The sequence below is a fragment of the Pseudopipra pipra genome, chromosome 6 (genome assembly GCF_036250125.1).
Source record: "Pseudopipra pipra isolate bDixPip1 chromosome 6, bDixPip1.hap1, whole genome shotgun sequence".
In the NCBI taxonomy this organism is placed as follows: Eukaryota; Metazoa; Chordata; class Aves; order Passeriformes; family Pipridae; genus Pseudopipra; species Pseudopipra pipra.
The window spans coordinates 62,954,709-62,972,251 of NC_087554.1; the positions used below are offsets into that span (position 1 = coordinate 62,954,709).

At 50.2% G+C, this 17,543-nt stretch overlaps 1 protein-coding gene and 1 long non-coding RNA gene across 5 annotated transcripts in view; one reads left to right on the plus strand and one right to left on the minus strand.

Annotated features, from left to right (window-relative positions):
• The window catches only part of FERMT2 (FERM domain containing kindlin 2), a 53,638-nt gene extending 47,106 nt beyond the window's left edge, over window positions 1-6,532 (plus strand). For 2 of the 4 annotated variants that reach the window (XM_064659619.1, XM_064659617.1), the window contains 4 exons: window positions 1,838-1,858; window positions 2,352-2,476; window positions 2,781-2,922; window positions 5,164-6,532. In XM_064659619.1, the coding sequence (XP_064515689.1) occupies window positions 1,838-1,858; window positions 2,352-2,476; window positions 2,781-2,922; window positions 5,164-5,337 (462 nt within the window). In that variant the 3' untranslated portion in view covers window positions 5,338-6,532. The remainder of the gene's footprint in view (window positions 1-1,837; window positions 1,859-2,351; window positions 2,477-2,780; window positions 2,923-5,163) is intronic. The other 2 variants (XM_064659620.1, XM_064659618.1) reach the window with 1 other exon arrangement.
• LOC135416449 (uncharacterized) lies at window positions 2,732-5,169 on the minus strand. The gene is made up of 2 exons (XR_010431585.1): window positions 5,075-5,169; window positions 2,732-3,598 (listed from the first exon to the last, which is right to left on the minus strand). It is a non-coding gene; the product is annotated as an uncharacterized LOC135416449 (long non-coding RNA).
• Window positions 6,533-17,543: the final 11,011 nt, after the last annotated feature.

A 17,543-nucleotide genomic window follows, 5' to 3' on the forward strand; every position in this document is an offset into this window, starting at 1 on the left:
TCCAAATGCCAGTCCTTGAAACATTGCTTCATTTTTGAGTTGCTGTGACTCGAGCTTGAACTCCACGCTCCATCCCATCCCTGCAGGACAGGGCTGAACTGTTCCATGCTGGAAATCAATGCCTGACTCTCTGAAAGACATTATATGTCAGAACAGCAGCAAAAAAATAAGTAAAGCATTGCTCTGTGGCCTTCTGGTGACTTAAATCCTTCAGCCTCTGGCTGGATGCGATTTCTCCGAGCCCAGAAGAAGGCTGCAAGTCAGAGAAGCAGGAAAAATGTAACTTTTTATTGGCACAGCACGGTGATTTCCTGGCAGTGGAGTTATATTTTATATAGCCCTTATTATTCTTCTGAATAAGCCTTTATATCCACTTGGATGGAGGAGAGGCTGCATAAATATACTGTTTTAACATATATGTGATACTTTCTGGGTTTCCGGTAAAACGGAGGCACCTGGAAAAATATTAGCTTGAAAAACTTGCTTACTTGTGCAGGTATCCTGGTTATAAAAATAAAATCCATGGGATCGTGGGCATGGGCACGAGCCCTCATCCTGATCCCAGCTGGAACAGCGGCCACGATGCCGATGCTGGTCCCTCATAGACATCAGCTAAACGGCGGATTTAGGATTTTCCTCATGGCCAGAGGCAAAGCTTGGAGCAGCAGAGGATGTTTGCTGGGAGGAATGAGGGATGGAGGCTGTGGGAATGCAAGGAATTTGACCGCAAGGGTCCCTCCGTGGCCCCAGCACAGGGAAAGAGGAGGAGGAGGAGGAGGAGGAGGAGGAAAAGGAGGAGGTCGTGCAGCCCGCAAACAGTGCTGGAATGGGAATTGGCAGTGGGCCTTGCTGGAGGGTTTACTAGAAGCTCTTGGTGCTCTCCAGCCCCAAACTCACTTGGTGATGTTTGTCTCCATGTGCCCGTGCGGCAGCGTAGGACTGGCAGGCTGGGTCGGGAGGCACCAAATCCTAAATGCAAATAAACAAAAAACAACCCAAAATAAGCATTTTCACAGCTCTCAGGTGCCTTTCTGGGGTTTGGTGTCAGAGCCAGCAAGGGCAGACACATCCCTGGGAAGCCCAGCTGATGTTATCCTACATCTGCTTGTTCCCCTGGGCAGCATCCCCATCATTTCTCTGCATATCCCAAATAAAAGGAACTTTTGAGCTCATAGTGAGCTCTTGAGCTTCCTCTGTCAGTGAGCAGCCTGGAGTTTGTTCAGAGATGTGGGGAGGAATGTGAGGACATGAATTCTCTTCCAAGCCAGCAGCTTCACCCTCCCCTTCATCCATCAGCTTGTCCATAGAATCACAGAATCCCCTGAGTTGGAAGGGACCCACAAGGATCATCCAGTCCAACTCCTGGCCCTGCACAGGACACCCCAACAATCCCACCCTGTCCCTGAGAGCATTGTCCAAACCCTCCTTGAGCTCTGTCAGCCTTGGGGCCGTGCCCACTGCCCTGGGGATCCTGTTCATTGCCCCACCATCCTCTGGGGGAAGAACCTTTTCCTGAGATCCAACAAAAACCATCTCAGGACCAAAACCAATGCCAGGACCCAGCTGGGATCACACCAGTGCTCCAGCAGGGCCAGCACGAGCGGCAGATCTCTGCTCGCTTGTCCCTGCTCACATTCACTTTGGCTGCTTTTCCACCTAAGGAATTGTGCATGTGTTTTGGTTTGGTTTTTTTTTTTTTTTGGCTTGAACTTTGGTTTGCAGTTAATTTACACTTTTTCTTTGCTTTGTTGCCATATTTCTGATTGCTTTTTTTTCTTTCTGCCTCCTTTTCCTTTTTTTTTTTTTTTTGTTTTCCATTTCGCCTTGCCATCTACAGCCAGGCTATGTAAGAGACTTGGTAAGTGACAGCAACAATAAAATTAAGATACGTTTAAAATAAAACTTAAAAATAATCTAGAACCCCTCTGGTTTAGAGAGCAGCGATGAAAACACTAACAAAAACCTACACCCTCCCTGAGAAACCTGGGCCCTGCTTGGTTTTTTTATAGTGGTCCCCAGTGACTTATGCTGCGAAACTGGAAACCCTACACCACAAATTTGCCTTGTTGTTGTTCGCTCGCGTCCTGCGCCTTAAAATTCCCTGAGAGCCCGAGCGGCTCTTTTGCCTCCAGACAGCCCAGATCTATATTTGCTTGGATATGTCTGGAGATGGGAAGCTCCACGTTTAGCCGCCGTGGTCGCAGGCTCTGAGCAGTCGGGGCTGAAATAAGACCTTGGGGTAGAAATCGTTGATTATCCACGTTCGGATCCGTGGCGGCTCCCGAGCCGTTCGCGTGAGGTGCCACCGAGGTGCCCCCCTTCCCTAAATCCGGTGTGTTGGCCGCCCGCAGATCACGGCACGCATCCTGGAAGCCCACCAGAACGTGGCCCAGATGAGCCTCATCGAGGCCAAGATGCGGTTTATCCAAGCCTGGCAGTCGCTGCCGGAGTTCGGCATCACGCACTTCAACGCAAGGTCGGTGGGGCCGCTGGGCTGGGCAGGAGGAGTTTTCCTTAATAAATGTGTGGGGTGTGTTAAAAATCACCGAATCATCGTGGAATGGGTTGGGTTGGAAGGGACCTTGCAGATCATCTCGTTCCAACCCCCTGCCACGGGCAGGGACACCCTTGTGCTCATCCTTAGCTGGGGAAGTTACGCTGGAACTGAAATTAAAAGCATTGATGGCATCGACTTATATGAATTATTTTACAAGTTAACTCAGCCGCTGAATTTGCGTTTATCACAGGCTCAGTTTTATTAATCCCTCACCCTGTCACAGGTTCCAGGGTGGGAAGAAGGATGAGCTGATCGGCATCGCCTACAACCGGCTGATCCGGATGGACGCCAGCACGGGAGACGCCGTCAAGACCTGGCGCTTCAGCAACATGAAGCAGTGGAACGTGAACTGGGAGATCAAAATGGTGAGATGGCATTTTACAACCTGTCCTCTTCCCTGGCTCCTGCCCCTGAGACAGGCGCCACTCCTAGGATCACGGAATCCCAGAATAGTTTGGGTTGGAAGGGATCTGGAAAGGATCTCAAAATGGTTTGGGATCTTGTAGTTCCACCTGCCGTGGGCAGGGACACCTTCCACTATCCCAGGTTGCTCCAAGCCCCATCCAACCTGTCCATGAACACTTCCAAGGATCCAGGGGCTGCCACAGCTTCTCTGGGCAACCTGAGAAATCAGGAATTTCTTCCCAATATCCCATCTAACCCTGCCCTCTGTCAGTGGGAAGCCATTCCCCCTTGTCCTGTCACTTCATGCTCATGTCCAAAGTCCCTCTCCAGCTCTCTTGGAGCTCTTTTAAGTACTGGAAGGGGCTCTCAGGTCTCCCTGGAGCCTTCCCTTCTCCAAGTGAACACCCCCAGCTCTCCCAGCCTGTCTCCAGAGCAGAGGGGCTCCAGCCCTCAGAACATCTCCATGACCTCCTCTGGACTTGCTCCAGCAGCTCCATGTCTTTCTTGAGCTGGACACAGTGCTCCAGGTGTGGATGTTACTATATTGATGTAATACAGTTTTTCCTCCCTCCTCTTCCACCCTCCTTGGAGATCAAGCAGAGCTTGTCCCAACTGCTGGTGGAGTAGAGTGTGACCCTTAAAATAAAGAAAAAAAACATGAATCTTTCTCTACTGCAGCCAGGAATAATTTTCACTGGTCTCTGAACACCCATTCCAAGGCAGTTAAGTAAAATCAAACCTCAACATTGATGCTCAGGCTTCATCCTAACCAATAACATAAATATACAGGGCCTTATCCATACCCAAGTTCCTTTTATGTGCTGTACAGCTCAGGCTTTCATTTAAGTAAGTAGTGAAAAGAAAGAGTAGACACTTCCCCAGGCTCTGAGATGGGCTTTTCCCTCACTGTTACGTTTGGATGAACAAATTTTTGGTCTCCTTTTTGGCAGCACACCTAATTAAAATTGCCAGGGATACATGAGGGCTGTTGTCCTGCGGTTTGTGGCTCGTTAAGAGTTGTTGGAAAAATTATTCAGCTTCCCTCTGCCTCAGAGTCATTGTTTTGACCCAGTTGCAAGCCCCAATATCCCAATTATTCAGCTTGGATACTCTGCTGGGAATCACCCTCCCTCCTACAGAGCTGTCAGTGATGGGTGGACAAAAAGAGAAGGAGCATCAATAAATGGTTGGTCTGTTCAGTGCCTCCAAAACGAGCTCCCCCAGCCCCCATAAAGTATTTCTCAGGCAAAAATTCAACTTAGAAAACCAGGGAAAACTGGAAAGAAAGCTCAGACTTCAATGGGTCTGTGCCTGGTCTCTGTTTCTCTGGAAGTAAAGAAAATCTGGCCACGTGCCCACCACAGAGAGGTGGAAACATGCTGGGGGATTGTTTCTGAGTCATGGGGGAATAAAAGGTGTAATGGTAATTTAAATAAATAAATGAAGAGGCAAATAAATAGAAAATTAATAAAAATAATAAAAAAGGCAATAAAAGGTATTTCTGTATCTAAATATTTGACTAACAGTCATCATAGAGTTAGTTATAGGATGTGTAAAGGTGGAAGGAACCCATAATGATCGTTGAGGCCAAATCATCATTTATAGAATCACAGAATTATGGAATGGTTTGGGTTGGAAGGAGCTTAAAGATCATCCAGTTCCACCCCCTGCCATGGGCAGGGACACCTTCCACTAGCCCAGGTTGCTCCAAGCCCCATCCAACCTGGCCTTGGACACTTCCAGGGATCCAGGGGCAGCCACAGCTTCTCTGGGCAACCTGTGCCAGGGCCTCCCCACCCTCACAGCCAACAATTTCTTCCTGATATCCCATCTAACCCTGCCCTCTGGCAATGGGAAGCCATTCCCCCCTTGTCCTTACACTCTAAGCCCTTGTCCCCAGTCCCTCTCCAGCTCTCCTGGAGCCCCTTTAGGCCCTGGAAGGGGCTCTCAGGTCTCCCTGGAGCCTTCCCTTCTCCAGGTGAACCCCCCCAGCTCTCCCAGCCGGGCTCCAGAGCAGAGGGGCTCCAGCCCTCAGAGCTTCTCCGTGGCCTCCTCTGGACCCACTCCAGCAGTGACATCACTGGATTTTACTTAGGCATTGGGAAAAAGCACCTGAGTAGACAGAAAAATCAAGGAGAGAGGAGGCAGCAGTTCACTTGGGAAGCCCGGGGGGGGGCTGACGCTGTGCTCTCGCGCTCCAGGTGACGGTGGAGTTCGCGGACGACGTCCGGGTGTCCTTCATCTGCACGGAGGTGGATTGCAAAGTGGTGCACGAGTTCATCGGCGGGTACATCTTCCTGTCCACGCGGGCCAAGGACCAGAACGAGAGCTTAGATGAAGAGATGTTCTACAAACTGACCAGTGGCTGGGTGTGAGCCCCGCCCGCCCCGCACCCGGAGGAAAACCCCCATGGCCATATTAATTAATATTTAACTTTCCAAAGCTGTTCTTCTTTGAGATAATGCTGCTTAATAAAGTAAGCTTGAAATGTATCTTTTTTTTTTTTTTCTTTTTATCATTGGAATTTTTTTTTTTTATTTTTTTTTTTTTTTGCATTACCAGACCAGTTAATCTGTGTGCACTAATGAGCACTTCTGTTAATTCGCTATAACAAGACCATGTCTGGGTCGTGGATCCAGATTTCAGTGGGCAGATCAGGATAAGGTTTAACTGACTTAAAACAGCCAATTTTGGAAGAGAACTCTAAGCCATCTTCTTGTAAAGCCATCCAGGGGCTTAACCTATATGAAGTCTATTTTTCATGTTTAATGCATGAGTGTTTTATTTCCTTTTTTTTTTTTTTTTGTGTTTTTATTCTGTACATTTGTCCTTTTTGGAAGTTTTTAATTCCTAAACAGAGCTGCCATCTCTCCTCTCACACTACACACACCAGGACTGCGACAGGTACCTGATGTGACTTTTGTGTGGCCTTGAAGATGATCTTCTGTTAGTCTGTTATAGCTTGGTTTTGTTTGTTTAACTTGCCTTTTGATAATCATTTATATTGTCCTTTTTTTTTTTTTAATTTTATTTGTACACCATATTGTATTATGACACTTTTAGTATTCACCAGCATAGTCACTGTTCTGCCTCTGATATGCAAAGTTTTTCATTACGATATGAAGTAAAAGGTCTATGAAGTAAAAGGTTTTGTGTAACTAATGTAAAAAACACAAATTTTATAAAATTGTACAGTTTTGTTAACTAGTCTCACAAGCCAGCTAGAATATTGCATAGATCCTGTGTATCAGCAGTACCTATAGGATGTCTGGAAGGGGTATGGGGAGAAACCAAGGAATGAAAAAAAAAAAAAAAAAAACACAAAAAATACAATTTCAGTGAATTTTTACCTTAAGTTAAAGGGGATTTCAGAGCTGTGCCACAACACCCTCAATAACTGATAACCTGGGGCCAGGTTCATTAAGCCATTCCCACAATAATGCCAATGAGGAGAATCCCGTCCCCCACCCGATGCCGAGGAATAACCAGTGTTGTGTTCGAGTACTCTGTGGTTTCAAGACTATGTAAAAATGCATTTTATTTTAAATAAAAGTCAAATCTTTTATTTAATATTCGGCTGCCACTCCTGGTTTTTGTGGTTTTAACTGAGCTGTGGAAGGGCCATAAGTAACTCCCATAGGATAGATCCATCCTGTGCCAGCCCTGTGCTCCCTCACACTGCTCTATCCTGAGCTTGCCGAAACAAATGCCACCAAAAAGCAGAAGAAGTCACAGAATCACAGAATATGCTGAGTTGGAAGGGACCCACAAGTCATAGAATTATGGAATGGTTTGAGGTGGAAGGGATCTTAAAGATCATCTTGTTCTAACCCCTGCCATGGGCAGGGTCACCTTCCACTATCCCAGGTTGCTCCAAGCCCCATCCAACCTGGCCTTGGACACTTCCAGGGATCCAGGGGCAGCCACAGCTTCTCTGGGCAACCTGTGCCAGGGCCTCACCACCCTCACAGTCAGGAATTTCTTCCCAGTATCCCATCTACCCCTGCCCTCTGGCAGTGGGAAACCATTCCCTCTCGTCCTATCCCTCCAGGCCCTTGTCCAAAGTCCCTTTCCAGATCTCTTGGAGCCCACTTTAGGTCTCCTTTAGATCCCAATCCCTGGCCAGGCAGGCAGTGGGGAAGCAGCCCAAGGATGCAGGGAATCACAGGATCTAGGCCAAGCCCACTATTAAACAATGTCCCCAAGTGCCACATCTACACATCTTTTATATCCCTCCAGGGCTGGTGACTCCACTGCCCTGGGCAGCTGTGCCGGTGCCTGACCACCCTTTCCATGAAGGAATTTTACCCAATACCCAACCTAAACCTCCCCTGGCACAAATGATGCATTCCTCCATTTCTGCACCGATCCTCTGAGTTTCACACCAGGAAAGGCTGCACCCTTGCTCCATAAAATCCAAGGGGAGGGGTGGCCCGATGATGCCGGGCGATTCCTCCCACTCCCTGTTCCCGCCGCAAGTGGGACCGCAGCCGGGGCGGAGGTGTGCTCAGGATGTGCCAGGGATGCTCCCAATCCTGCCCCACACCCGAGGGCTTGTTCTTCTGGGTGCTGGCAAGTCCAGGCAGCCCCAAGAGGCACACGAATGGAGGGGTGGCGTGCGCGCTCCTGGCAGGCAGCGCCAGGATTTCGGCTGGATGATTTTGGGAGCGGGTGAGGCACGGCAATAACTCTGGAATAGCTCCAGAGCTGGGTGTGTGATGGGGATGGCTCGCTGAAAAATATTTACCTCCCATTTCCCAGCCTGGGGTTATGCTGGATGGGGAGGTGCAACGTGGACAGGAAAGATGGAGGGAGAAGATGGACCCAGTCCCCTCAGTCCATCCATCCCACAGGGCTCTGTTATGCTGCTTCAGGGCCTGAATTTGCAGCTGGGGGAGGTGATAAAGCAGGAAACGCTGAGGAGAAAAGCAGAGGAGGTCGGGAAGGGGCATGGGAAGGCAGAGGCTGCTGTCGGCTGCAGCCCTTCCCCGCACGGCCCCCCGAGGACGGGAGCTGGGAGAAGCCGGGTGGGAAGCACTGCAGGCGCTTGCAGGAGGCTGGGAAGCAGGGAGAGGGTCTCAGGAGGATCGAGGTGATCTTTCCTTTCTCCTCAGACGAAAAGATGCAAGTGAAAATGAGCTGTTGCAGCGCAGGGGGATTAAAAAAAAAATAATGTGGTTTTCCTAAAACCTGGAGAAACACCAGATAAAATACAGCACGGATGGGAATGACCACACACAGAGGATGGACATGGGAGTGAGGAGGAAGCACGAGGAGCACATTGGAAAATGGATCAAGGAGGGAAGTGGCAAGAGCTGGAGCCCGTGGGAAGGGATGGATGATCCACCTCAGGGACAGGCAGCAAGGACAGGGGGGATTATGGCCATTTGTTCCATGCTCCTTATCCAAAGGAAAACCAGGATGTGGTGGGCGCAGAGGGTTTCCAGTGACGTGCTGGGGAGGATGTCACAGACCAGGTGGTTTTGGGGGTGTTTGGGCATTAAACCCAAAAGCAGACGATGAGGAAGGTCTTGGCAAGCCAAGGCACTGCAAATCCCAGTTCCCACAGCTCCAGCGCCGGAGGGACACATGGAGGTTTATTCTGCTGACGCAGCAAAATCTGGCCGTGGTTGTCCCTTTTGGAGTAAACCAAACTAAAACCAAAACCAAACCCAGGGAGAAACCAGCCTGTGGGTGTCCACAGCCCCCGGGAGTGACTCAGCCTCGGGGAGGAAGAGCTGTGACCGTCTGGCATCCACAGCTGCACTAGGAAAAAAAGGAACTATTTCCAACTATTTTGATAAGCACATGATGGGGAGGGAGGTTCAGAGCCAACAGGGCTGCTCAACCCCCAGTTTAACCAAAGTAAGTGGCAGGGATGCCTGAAAATGGGACAACTCCAGCTCTCCAGCAAGCAGCAGGGCCAGGGGGATGATGTTCCTCACTCACTGACCCCGTTCCTGGCCCTTGAGGGCGGAAAAGGAAAAAATAAATCACTTTTTGTCAAGGTACTGATGCAAACCGGCTGCCAGGGTGAAAACCCACCTCTCTGAATGCAGGCAGGGGATTTGGATGCCTGTGTGAGCCCGGCATGGGCTGGGGGGTCGGCTGGGATTCCTATGGAGTTTTAAGCCCCAAGTAACTTAATACCGTGCAGATGGGCAAGGCCTGGAGCGGGTTTAAAGTGGGATCAGTGGAGTTTTGAATGGGGGAGAGGTTTGCAGACCCATGGAGCTTTTAAAAACAAAGCAAACAAGAAATACGTCCGAAACAGGGCTGTCCCCTGCAGCAAGGAGGGGGTGAGAGCCGGGTATGAGGACATCCCGCTGACAGGAATTGATGGAAAAGGATCATTTGGGGAAGCTGTTGGTTTGGGGAGGCAATAAACCTCCATCCCTGGAAGTGTTCAAGGCCAGGTTGGACAGGGCTTGGAGCAACCTGGTCTAGTGGAAGGTGTCCCTGCCTATGGCAGGGGGGTGGACTGAGATGAGCTTTAAGGTCCCTTCCAACCCAAACCATTCCATGATTCTGTGATTCTGTGATAACACAAACTGACCCCAAACCACTCCAGAAGGGTTATTGCCTACAACCAGGACAACTGGGTTTCCAAAAGCCTTCCCATTCCTCCTGCTGTGGGATGGCCACCCCAGGCACTGGGGCTTTCCTGTGGTGGGCAGGGGCTGTAGAAAGCTCCTTAAATTAATCCGTAGTAAAACCAAGCTGGATGAGTCACTTAAGTGTCTCAGGAAGCACGTTGGAGTCTCTCCAGCCTTCAGGCCAGGAAGGGGCTCCTGGGTGGCCGGCACCAGCTCCCTGTGGGGCTGGCTGTGTGCAAAGGCACAGTCTCCCAAATTCCTGGCTCACACCACGAGGGAATGCGAGAGCTTTGTCCGACCTTGTCCTGCCTTGTCCAACCCCTCGTGGGTTGAGCATCCCAGGGCTGGGATCAGCAGCATCGTTCACCCTGCCCTGCCCCAGGAGAGGGACCCTCTGAGGGCACTCAGGACCACCAGGCATTGACTGGGGATGCAGGGAAGCCAGACCTGGTGTCGGCACATCCAGCCAGGATGCAGCCCAGAGGCGGAACCACGCATGGATGTGAGTTGCCTGCTTCAATCTGGCTGCACTTCCCAGGTGTATTAACCCTCATCTCCAATGCAGGAAGGGATGGTGAAGATCCAAAGCCCTCAGTGACAGCACCAGGAACAGTTTAATTGGTCTAATTAAATTCTGACTGATCAGTGACTTCGCTCAAAACCTTTCTGGAAACCAGCGGAGGGGTTTATTTGTTTGCTTTCAGTCTCACAACAGCCCTGTGTGCTTTTATTTGTGGCACCGAGGCACTAAAGAGATAAAAGATCCATAAATATCTGCTGGATGTTATAGATTTTTTTAAAAAAATTAAGTTCCTCCCTGCTTGCAGCTCCTTCCCGTAAGCACCAGTGCAATGCAGCTTCCATCGGCATCCCAGCCTTCCCTTTGAAATCCCCTGCATCCTTCCAGCTGTTCCACATACTTCAGGCTTGAGTGGCCCCCCAGAAACTGCTCCTTTGGTTTCCTTTAAGCTCTCCCTGTCTGGTTTTTGTAACTCCAGAACACAAACGGGGACTTTTCCCAGGCTGCAGGGCTGTGATACCCTCGGGATGCAAACCTGGACCTCCCTCCCACGGGGAGCTGGAAACAGCCGGTGGGCTGGGGAGGGAGAGGGTGGGAAACACCAGTTTAAGGAGAATTTAAAAACCCAACATGCCAAATTCATCCCAAAAAAGCTACCAGGGAGCTCAAGGCTTTGATCAGCATTTGATCTGATCCGTGGAAGAGGCTGCGGAGCTGCACTTCAGGAGTTTTCCTTTTTTTAGCCTGACACAGGAGCAGCAAAATATTTTCCTAAATCCCCAGTGGCTTGGAAAGGCCAATCCTATATTTCACAGTGGCTCAAATACGCAGGAACCTGTCAGACACTTAAATAATTCAGGAATTTTTCCCTTTGATCCCTAGTTGAGACAAAGACCTGGTAACAGAGCTCCCATGTGCTGTCGGCTCCTGGTGAAGCTGCAGATTCCCAGCTGGTGGGAAGCCTCTGGCTGGAGGAATCCCACTCCCCCTCCTCTTGAGAATGCAGCAGTTTGAGCAAATAAAGCATTTGCTCTGGGTTTTATTTTTGGCTTGTGGTCAACAGCTGGTCAGTCCCTAATGAGCGAGCTGGGCTTTGATTTCCTGCCTGGAAAAGGGGGTGAGAAGTGGGAGAGGATCTGGGTTAGAAATCTGACTCACATCAGTGATCCCGGCTGGGAGCTGCTACCATTAATCCTTTGCCTGGGGACATGTTCCAGAGGGAGGTACTGGATCTGCTCAGGGACAAGTGTGAGGGAACACAGGGGAGTTTCAGGGGTTCCCAGAGAAAGTGAATCTCCCTCATCCCAGGCTGTCCAAGGAAAGGTACCATATCCCACAGCACTGCCCTCCAAACTGGGCTCATGGGATGGGATGACAGTGGCTCTGTTGTTCCTTGTGTGTAATTCCTTAATCATTTATAGAATCCCAGGACAGTTTGGGTTGGAAGGGAGCTCAAAGCTCATCCAGTCCCACCCCCTGCCTTGGGCAGGGACACCTTCCACTAGACCATGTTACCCCATCCAACCTGGCCTTGGACAATTCTAGGGATGGGGCAGCCACAGCTTCTCTGGGCAACCTGTGCCAGGACCTCACCACCCTCATAGGGAAGAATTCCTTCCCAGTATCCCTCTAAACCTGCCCTCTTTTCCACATCTTTTCTTTCAGAGCACCTGGGCCCTCTTGAGTTCCCCACAGTGGGAGAGGAGATGCTAAATAAGCCCATCTAATTCCTGCTCACCCAGAAGGTAGGGATGGACACACCTCATCTGGGACACTCTGCAAAATCATGTTCCTGATTTCCCTGACGGCTCTCAGCAGATTTAGGCAGGAGGGCAAAGACCTGCTGTTCTCCAGCAGTGACCCTGAGGAAAGTTCTGTGTGTTCTGCTTTTGCCCTGACAAAGAGGGCAAGGAAAGCTCTTGGGAATGGCAAACCTGGGAATAACCCTGCCTGTCCTTCCAGAGGGACAGAGCTGCCCCAAGGCCACCTCCAGCCCCCATCCATGCTGTGTCCCATCACGAGGGACCACATCTGATTCACATCATCTCACAGCTGAAAATCCCATGTCAGGCACTTCCAAGGAAATGGGCTTACATCCGGGGGACTCTCCTGGAGCTCGGGGTGAGCTGCAGGGTCCAGATGATGGCTGTGGGCAGCTGCTTTATCTCCTGAATGTTCCTCCTCTTCCCATAAACAGGAGGAGCGGATGGGAACGTGTCTGAGATGGATTGGGAAACAAAAGAGGGGGAGGAAGAGGGGTGTTAAATCTTCAAAAGCACTGGAGTGCCGGATCCTGGAAGAGAACTGAAGTGAGAACAGGGAATGTCACTGGTGAGGGAACGAGATGAGCACCAGGGAAAGCACCAGGTGAGAGCTTAGAACATTTTCCAGGGCAGAGCCCAGCCCCAACTACTCCCCCAGCACCCACAGCCAAACCCTGCATTGTCCCAGACATCCACACAGCCTGGGAATGAGAACATCTGGAACCTACGCTTCAGGAATTGTCCTTCAAGCCCTCTGTGACCAAGCCAATCCCCACCCCTTAATGACACCGTTAATTAAGCAGAGTTCAGAAATAGCCCTGCAGGATTTCCTGCCTTCCCTCCCCTCCAACTACAGCACAAGGTAAGGGGAAGGAGGAGAAGCTCATAAAGCAGAATTAAGGGAAGATGCTCCGTGGAGCCCAAGGTACATCCCTGATTAATTCTTTTCCTTTCGAGTGATTCCTGCCTTCCCCTGCCCAGGCACACCCAAAGCACAGCTCACCTTTCCCATCCCAGGCGTGTAAGCTCTCCAAGATACACCGGGCTTCATTAAATTCGGGTCACTAAATTCCCAGGAAGAGCCCAGGCAAGGGGGATGTGGGCAGTGGCAGGAATCTCATTGTCTGCCCGGGTGCAGGAGCAGATCCAGACACGGAACAAGCTGAAATCTGATGTGTAATAACTCCACCTAGAGGGAAAAGGGATGGTCGGGAGAGAGGGACACGGCCGAGCATGTTCCCAATTGCCTGTCTGGCACCGAGGGGGAATCATGGGCTGGACACAGGGATGGCCACTGAGACAACCATAGAATTATGGAATCCCAGAATGGTTTGGGTTAAAGGGACCTTAAAGACCATCTCGTTCCACCTCCCTGCCCCATCCAATCTGGCCTGGAACACTTCCAGGGATGGGGCAGCCACAGCTGCTCTGGGCAACCTGTGCCAGGGCCTCCCCACCCTCACAGCCAAGAATTTCTTCCCAATAGCCCATCTAAATCTGCCCTCTGTCAGTTTAAACCCTCAGTCCCATGGGTGTATCTGCCATCATCAGTTCCCAGTGAGCCCAAAGCTAGCTTGGATCTGAAAGCCCATCCCCAGGTCCCTTTCCATCCCCAGGACCAACCTCCACACACTGGTCTCACATAGGAGACTTGTGGCCATTCCAGAGGCCTTGGCAACTCTCCAAGTCCTTCACTCAGGGCATTTTCCTCCATGCTGGCACCTGGAGTTTCACCCCTCCTCGGCACTTCCTAGGGCATGGACATCTCCATAGATGGGTCACATAGCTCAGAAACCAGAGGAAGGAAATCAGAGCAAATGTGCAACTTGTCACAGACCCCTCCCAGTGCTCTGATACACCCAGAGTTAAAATATCCCCCAAATCCAAGTGTTTGCTCTCCACAACCACCTGCTCTGCCTTCATTTCCGTTTTTTTTTTCTGTAGCAGATCCATCTACAGTTGGGTCAAAGGAATAAAAGCTGGGAAGTGCCTCCTGTCTCATCCAGATCCTCTGCCTATCTCCAGGCAGAACCAGCTTCATCAGAGTTGGGGTAGGTTGGACACTGTCTCCCCACTACGTGCAATGGGAGGGGGGTTCCTTCGGAGGGAAATTTGGGATCGTTCTCCCTGCTCATGGCTTCATCAGCACTAAGGGATCAGGGATGGAGCCCTTCCTGCTGCTCATCCCACCAAGGTGGCAATTTTGTCCTCAGGTTTCAGCTGATCTGATGATGCAGGACGGGCCCCACGGCTGCAGAGAGGCCAGTTTTGTCCCTGACATGTATCCCCCAGCAGCCATGGAGGGAGAGGATGAGAGATCAAGGCTGTGTTTCCTTCGGGGAAGCTTCAATCCTGAATTTAATGGAGCTCATAGAAATACAAGCTTTGGGAAAGACAGGAAGATGCTCCTTAAGTGTCCCACTGACTGGATGTCGGGTGACAGCGTGTCTGCAGAGACAGTCACCAGACAAATGTCACCTTGGTGGAAGGGAAACAGATAAAACCTACTATTTAATCCATCCAGAAAAATGGCTTGTGGAACCCACAGTGTGCTCATTTTGTACGGAAAGATCTGTCACTGGGAGTGCTCTGCCTGTGGCTGGTGAGAAAATATCCTTTTACCTGCAGGGATCCCAAACCTCTGGAGTCACCTGCAGTGCATACACCTCTGTATTTGCAGCACTTTGGGATCAGAAGCACCATTTGGGCTTCATCCCCCATATATCAGCCAGATTCATGATCTGATCTCAGCACCAGTTTTCTGGGACGAGTTGATGCTATCTCACTTCCCATAAAACACGTGCAAAGGAGGGTGACAGCCATAAATAAGTTTGGAGCTGGTTTTGTGTATTTTTCAAGCTCTGACTTGGACTCTAGGCCAGGATATTTGAGCACTAATGAGGCGAGATGTTGTCAGCCTCAGGCAGGGATTTTCTCCATGAAAAAAAAAAAAAAAAGTGGGTTTGGGAAACGAAGAGGAAAGATGAGAAACCCTGAAGACACTGAACACTTCCAGCCTCCATGGATGGCAGGCTGGGGCTGCAACACACCTGTGGTTCCCAACACTTCCCCTGCAGTTAAATTACATTTGGCTGCTTGGATAATGATGGGATAATTACTTCCAGCGAGGCAGACACAGTCCAGATGCACTTCTCCTTCCATAACTGCTCTAACACCATCCTAAGCCCCAAGGAAATGCCATTTCCCAGGTCCCAGGGGGCCAGCTGGGTGGCAGCAGAGCTTTGCCAGGTTTCCTCTTGACTTTATTTTATCCATCTGCAGGAAACACTTGGGGACACACAGCAGCATCTTTCTTTCCAGGGGATAAACAGGAGTTGGGTCCTCTTCAAAATCCAGGTGCTTGGAGCTGGTTTGTGCAGCTCTTCACACATTTCCACCCCCCAGGATTTATTGGTGGTTGGATACAGCCCTGTCTAGGAGAGGTTAAAAAGAACCAAAGAGTCTGGTCCCTGGGTATTCCAAGCCCTAAGCATGTTTCCAAAACAGAATGTAAACAGTTTTATTGTGGCAGGGATTTATTCGTTCTTCCTGCCTTGTGTCATGGAGCCGAAGGAAAGGAGAGCACTTTTTCCCCCCTCATAAATAGCAGGGTGTGTTCGGGCTCAGACATTTACATCAAGCAAGTGCATGGCTCCTTTCCCATCCTTCTGACTGTCCTGCTGTCAGGAATTTTCAATTTCCCTGCTTTGTGACCGCCCTGTTCCAGTGCTGGCAAATTCGGAGCAGCCAGAAGATATCGCTTGGCTGGAGGGGATTTTTTTCCCTCTGCAACAGAATATTCCACAGTGGAATTGTCAGAGAGGACACGTGGAAATGTGGAAACCAGTGGAAATGTGTTAATTCAACTTTCCCCTTGGTCTTCAGCAACCAAAGCCTGGCCTCGGAGGTATCGGGAGGATTTCTCTGTTGGCTGCTGTGGATCCTCCCTGGCCCTGGTAAGAACCACAGGATATCCTGAGTTGGAAGGGACCCACAAGGATCATCCAGTCCAACTCCTGGCCCTGCATGAGCACCCCAACAATCCCACCCTGTCCCTGAGAGCATTGTCCAAACACTCCTTGAGCTCTGGCAGCCTTGGGGCCGTGCCCACTGCCCTGGGGGTCCTGTTAAGTGCCAACCACCCTCTGGGGGAAGAACCTTTTCCCAATATCCAAAGTAACCCTCCCCTGACACAGCTCCAAACATTCCCTCAGGTTCTGTCACTGGTCACCAGACAGAAGCAAAGTACATTTCAAGTGCTGACTCAGCAAAGTGGCTGATCTATGATCCAGCTTTCCCATGCTGGACAAACTAATCAATATAATTGTCCTGTTGGAGTGAGTCCAGAGGAGGCCACCAAGGTGATCAGAGGGATGGAGCACCTCTGCTGTGAGGAAAGGCTGAGAGAATTGAGATTGTTCAGCCTGGAAAAGAGAAGGCTCTGGGGTGACCTAATCGTGGCTTTCCAGTACCTGAAGGGAGCTACGAGAAAGATGGAGAGGGACTATTTACAAGGGCCTGGAATGACAGGATCCAGATCATTTCCCCACTCTGGTTTAGACTCTTGGTGCCGCAAAATCCACAGGCAGAAAGGTTTGTCAGCACCTGTGGTGGTAAATAGGACAGCACTGGTCTCCAGGACTGACAAACCCAGCCCTGCTGGGGCAGGACAAAAGGTTTAACTGGAAAAAAAAAAAGGATTTTTTCATCATTTTTCAATATCCCAACTGCAGCACAGGAGCTCTGGAGGTCGGGAGCTGAGATACACACACAGAGGATTGTGCTGCTCAGCTGTTAAATCCCATGGGCCAGATGGACCCTCTGGGTCAGGGTGTCCCCACACAGCAGGTCGTTGGAAATTGGGAGGATGCACCTGGACGAGGCTCGTCCAAAAGTCACCGTATTCCCAGTGCAGGTCCAGGACCTCTGCCCTGAACCTCACTGGGGAGAGCTGGGCTGACCCCGTGTGGTCGTGGCCTTGTTATGGCACGATTTTGGTTTTAAAAAGCCTCGACTTTCCCCAGTGACTTAGGCAAAATGTAAAATCTACCTCATATCCATAAAATCTTTCCAACGAGGAACAGGCACCACAGAGGCAGTTCAGATAAACCTCTGTCATTTTTCATGCAGGGGAAATGTGTCCACACTCCCAATTTCCCTGTCCAACAAGCCAAAGCAGTGCAACATAATGTTCATTTTTATCGTGGATGGGACACTCCCGGTCCTCTTAATCCCTCAAAACAAAGGAAATAAACAGAGAAGGGATAGAAGGGGAAACTCATACCCAGTTTGTGCCTTTCCCTTGCAATGAAAGGTTAAATGTTGCAGTGACTCCCTTGGCTCCAGCCTGGGAGCTTCGCCCCCAGATTTTGGGTGTGCCTGAACCCAGGGAGGTTGGGGTGTGTGTCATCTGGTCACTCCGGGCCTGAAGAAGTCAAAAATAAGGAATGTTGATTGTTTCCACGGTTACAGAGTGATTCATTCAGAGGATAAAATAAGGAGGGAGACACATGGAAAATGAAAATCATGTCTCAGAAGCATTTTGTGTAATTATTGTGCTCACCAGTTCTGCTCAAAGCTACATGTGTGCCCTGACCTCAACTACTCATAAAAGTCTCTTGAGATGATCTTGAAGTTGGGGTTTTTTTATTGAAGATGAAGAAAAACCCTCACTCTACACGTTGGCGGCTGAACAAGGCCCT